Source organism: Citrus clementina, unplaced genomic scaffold (genome assembly GCF_000493195.1).
Source record: "Citrus clementina cultivar Clemenules unplaced genomic scaffold, Citrus_clementina_v1.0 scaffold_3, whole genome shotgun sequence".
NCBI classification, from domain to species: Eukaryota; Viridiplantae; Streptophyta; class Magnoliopsida; order Sapindales; family Rutaceae; genus Citrus; species Citrus x clementina.
This window is the reverse complement of record NW_006262339.1, coordinates 48,368,095-48,373,112: the sequence shown is the minus strand read 5'-3', so window position 1 is coordinate 48,373,112 and position 5,018 is coordinate 48,368,095. Positions and strand designations below refer to the sequence as shown.

At 36.9% G+C, this 5,018-nt stretch overlaps 1 protein-coding gene across 2 annotated transcripts; it reads left to right on the top strand.

Annotated features, from left to right (window-relative positions):
• The first annotated feature begins 416 nt into the window (after positions 1-416).
• Positions 417-4,747, top strand: LOC18049830 (jasmonic acid-amido synthetase JAR1). 2 transcript variants are annotated; one of them, XM_006444818.2, is made up of 5 exons: positions 417-824; positions 1,492-1,790; positions 1,877-1,978; positions 2,201-3,003; positions 4,139-4,747. In XM_006444818.2, exons 2-5 carry the CDS (start codon positions 1,498-1,500, stop codon positions 4,678-4,680), a joined length of 1,740 nt encoding a protein of 579 aa, XP_006444881.1. In that variant the 5' UTR covers positions 417-824; positions 1,492-1,497; the 3' UTR covers positions 4,681-4,747. The 2 variants fall into 2 exon arrangements, with proteins under 2 accessions (XP_006444881.1, XP_024043897.1); XM_024188129.1 differs by lacking the exon at positions 417-824 and adding an exon at positions 1,134-1,305.
• The last annotated feature ends 271 nt before the right edge of the window (positions 4,748-5,018 follow it).

Below are 5,018 nucleotides of genomic sequence, written 5' to 3'. Positions count from 1 at the left end.
TGTGACTCAGATGCCACACCACCAGTTAGAGATTTAATTATTGAGATATCTGAGGGTAGAAGCTCATATTAGGAATCAGAGTACCTTTACTGCGTGAGACCCACGTAAAATCTGCCTTTAAGCAGCATCTTTTTCAACCTCCCTGTTTGCATCTCACAGGTAAAGCCAGATATAGAAATAGAAGGAAGGTCAGGATTGTCATTTTATAGACGTAACAAAGTCCTAATAATCTCTTTTTTTTTTTTTTTTAATCTCTTGTGATAAGAAAGTCCCACTAATCTAATCTTATCTTCGAGTCATTGGGTGAATAAACAACGGGCAAAATCGGTATTTCGCAAAAAGCCGACGGCACGCATGAGGTAATGCGGGGCGTCGGCGGGATCTTGCACGCTTATATATTGTGTGTGTGAGACTGTGAGTGTATATATATATTGCAGAGCCAAAGAGAATCTTCGCCCATCATATCCTCAGTCACCACCACCAAAGCCAATAGAAGCACCATCAGGCATCAGACAATTGCCTATATTATTATTTTTTATTTAATTTTAAAAGCAAAGCCCACCTTCATCCATCTGGCTCTCCCGTCTCATCATATTTTTGGTCAATTTATTCAAGAAAAATATCAAACGAACACACACTCAACGCATTGAAGTCGGTGAAAATCTTAACGTCATTCACTGAACCTCGTCGAAAATTGAGTCCACTCTCTCTCTGTATATAGAAAATAAAAATAAAAACAAAAACAACGTTACTGACTCGTAAAGCTTGCTCCTCTTCTCTCCCTGTGACTGTTAGACTATTTCTCTCACTCTCTGCGACTGCAGGTATTTTGTTTATTTTTCATTTCCATGAAAGCGACGTTGTTCTTGTTGATCAGCTTTCCAAGTTCTTGAAATGAAATTTTTCCTCTTCCGTATTCTTTTTAAGAAATCAGCTTTCTGTTTGTTGTAAATTTGTAATAAACAGTCATTTGTTGTATGCACCGAGTATATTTATTCGCTGTTATTTTATTATATGATCTTTGCTGAAAGTTTTTTACAATTCGAGTGTAATCTCCAAGCTCTGGAGTTCAGTTTGATTTCGAGCTTTCAGCGGCCTTTTTTTTTTTTTTTTAAATTTTCCAGCAACTGCGTCCATTTTTAATTGTTCAAATTCAATTACCTTTCATAAGAATAATTTTCGTACAAAGTTAAAGAGAGTTGACAGAGTTGACTATAGCTCAATAAATACTAAAACTTCAAAGCTTCATTTCCTCTTCGTCGTCGGTTTTGAAAACAATCGGCTATGCGATTGACTCTTGGCTCGGTGAGGCTTTTTATTTTTTTTCCCCTTTTTTCCTCTCAAAATTTCAACCTCATCCATCCATTTATAGCAAATTTGGCAATCAATCTCTTTTTCAGCACGAGGAGCTTATATATATGTATATATATATATATATATATTTTTAAAATATGTAATTAATCTCTCTGATTGGTATTTTGTTTGCTGCAGCTGAAAATGTTAGAAAAGATGGAGACAGTGGATGTAGACGAATTGATAGAGGAATTCGAAACGATCACAAAGGACGCGGAGAGAATTCAAAGAGAGACTCTGAGGAAGATTTTGGAAGAAAACGCATCGGCTGAGTACTTGCAAAATCTCGGCCTCAATGGACGAACCGATCCCGAAAGTTTCAAGTCTTGTGTTCCACTTGTCACTCATGAGGACTTGCAGCCTTATATTCAGAGAATTATAGATGGTGATATTTCACCAATCCTCACTGGCAAGCCCATTACGACTATATCACGGAGGCATGTAATCTATATGTTTCTTTAGTCAAAGAGAGGTTTTTGAATCTGACAATTTTATTAATTTTATGTATTTTGTGTTGTTGCAGTTCTGGGACGACTCAAGGAAAGCCCAAATTTCTACCCTTTAATGATGAATTGATGGAAACCACCCTGCAGATTTTTCGAACTTCCTACGCCTTTAGAAACAGGTACTTGTGTGATTTTATTTATTTATATATATTTTTTCAAAGAAGAATCTTATTCCTTTTCTGCTATGTTTCAAAAGTTTTATTTTTGTTCTAGTATCAAATAAGAACCTATTGCTAGATGGTAGATAATACAATAAAGCTATAAATTTTTTCAATTTAGCTTGATTGAAAAGCTTATTATCTCTAGTTGATGAAGAGGGTGGTGGTATTATTTATGTGCAGAGAATTCCCAATTGGGAAAGGAAAGGCCTTACAGTTTATATACGGCAGCAAGCAATCTAAAACTAAGGGGGGTCTGAATGCTGGAACTGCTACTACAAATGTCTATCGCAGTTCAACATTTAAAGCAGAAATGAAGGCGATGCAGTCACAATGTTGTAGCCCTGATGAAGTAATCTTTGGTCCTGATTTCCACCAATCATTATACTGCCATCTCCTATGTGGGCTGATCTTCAGGGAAGAGATTCAACTTGTATTCTCAACCTTTGCCCATAGTCTTGTTCATGCTTTTCGGACATTTGAGCTCGTTTGGGAAGAGCTATGTGATGATATAAGGGAAGGGGTTCTTTCCAGCAGAATCACTGTCCCTTCAATCAGGGCGGCTATGTCAAAAATTCTCAAGCCAAATCCTGAATTGGCCGATTTGATCCATAAAAAATGCTCAGGATTGAGTAATTGGTATGGGTTAATACCTGAGCTTTTTCCTAATGCGAAGTACCTGTCTGGAATCATGACTGGGTCAATGGAGCATTATCTGAAAAAGTTGAGGCACTATGCAGGGGACCTTCCTCTTATGAGCGCTGATTATGGTTCTTCTGAGGGGTGGATTGGAGCAAATGTGAATCCAAGTTTGCCCCCAGAGTTGGCTACGTTTGCTGTGCTTCCTAATATCGGATATTTTGAGTTCATTCCTCAGAGGTTGGGGAATCTTGAGAGCCAAGTTCTTTGCATAGAACCCAAGCCAGTAGGATTGACTGAAGTCAAAGTTGGGGAAGAGTATGAGATCATTGTCACCAATGTTGCAGGTATGAAAATGTCTTACACGAATAATTTCTTAATCGCAAATTGATAATTAAGTATTCATGTTCCAACCAATGCAATGCAGGAACTTTGATAAATCACTAGTTATATTGTCTATTGTGCAGTTAATTAATTGTTGATACTTGATACCTTGAGTCATTGTATTGGATTTTGATGCCTTTGTCTATTTGCTAGTAGCCATTTAATGGAATTTTCTTTGCTATAATTGCTCACCATGTGAGCGTAGGGCTCTATGCATCGGTTATTGGATTACAGAGTACACATTAACTGATCTTTTTTTGTACTCATTTCTAGCTTTTATTAGGTGTTTGCTGGCTCCTTAATGTTCCCCATTTAAGTTGCAGGATCACTCTTCTCAAGAATTCCCATATGTGGTCTGCCATAAATTCACTATCTTATTCTTTTGAAAAATGAAACTTCATATTTGGTAATTAGCTACTATTTGTCTGCGAATGCAGAAGCAGTCTTCTGAAGGAGACAAGTATAATTTTGTTCAATGTATTTGCTGCTGCCCTGCAAGATATTATACAGATTACCATTATGTAAAGTGATGGCTGTCTCTTTAATTCTATAAGGTTTCAAATTGTCATATTTGTTGTTTGACTAAATACATGAATGAATAATACTATCTGTTCATTTAATATATGACAATCCTCTGGATCCCAGGAGTGGGTGAACGATTGAGGTGGTAAATTTGTCTCATTGCAAAAAAATTGAGTTGGGACATGTGAATCAGACCTAGCTGTGCTCATCCATTATTAAGAAATTACAAACCTAATCATATTAATATTAAGTGTGATGGGTACTCAATGAGAAAGTCTTGTATTTTAGTTGTTGGCAGCTCAATCCTGGGTCTGTATGTAGTGCTAGTTTGCAAATTTTCAAACATTTAGTTTTGACGTAGTCTATTTTCCTGCAATGCACTTGCATAATTTGCATGTAAGTACATATGTATGTGTCTAACTCTGATTTCTCCAATTTAAAAAAAAAAAAGGGAAAATTTATTTCTTGATCCCACACTGAAGTTGTGCTATCTTAATGTGATAAGACTAGTATGTAGGCCTTTGGAATATGATCATAAAACATAAAATCTTTTGTTCTTTGAATGTTAATCTGCAGGTTTGTATCGGTACCGGCTAGGGGATGTGGTGAAGGTTATGGGCTTCCATAATTCAACCCCAGAACTCAAATTTATTTGCAGGAGGAACCTATTGCTAACCATAAACATTGACAAGAACACTGAGAAGGATTTGCAGCTATCTGTCGACGAAGCTGCCCAGCTTTTAGCTGAAGAAAAACAAGAAGTAGTTGACTTTACGAGTCATGTTGATTTGTCAACAGATCCTGGTCACTATGTGATCTTCTGGGAAGTCAGTGGTGAAGTCAATGACGAGGTCTTGAAAGAATGCTGCAATTGTTTGGATCGTTCCTTTGTCGACGCAGGTTATGTCAGTGCACGCAAGGTCAATGCCATAGGGCCGCTCGAACTCCGAGTTGTTTTGAAGGGCACCTTCCAACAGATTTTAGATCATTACCTTGGATTGGGAGCTGCTCTTAGTCAGTTTAAAACCCCTAGGTGCGTTGGACCTACCAACAAGACTGTGTTGCAAATCTTATGTAATAACATTGGTAAGAGCTACTTTAGTACTGCTTACGGGTAATTGTAAGAAACTTGCAAATCTGATCATCTTTTTATAGGTATTGAAATCTTTTCTGGGTCCCTTGGTCTCTTGATCGTCAATTGTGTAATCTACTTTCACATCCTCAATTCCTCGTGTAAGACTGCCATTGCTAAGAATTAAGAAGATATACACTATACAAGATTATACTAAAATTAAGAATTGCCGGCTTATGGCAATTTTGAATTGAACGAACGGGTTATGTCCCCTTTCTTTTACATCCAACGTGGCTATTGCGTCTGTATATGAATATTATAATACACATCGTTGTCATAGATAATGATTTGAGAAGAAAATTATTTGACAATTTCAAATTGATA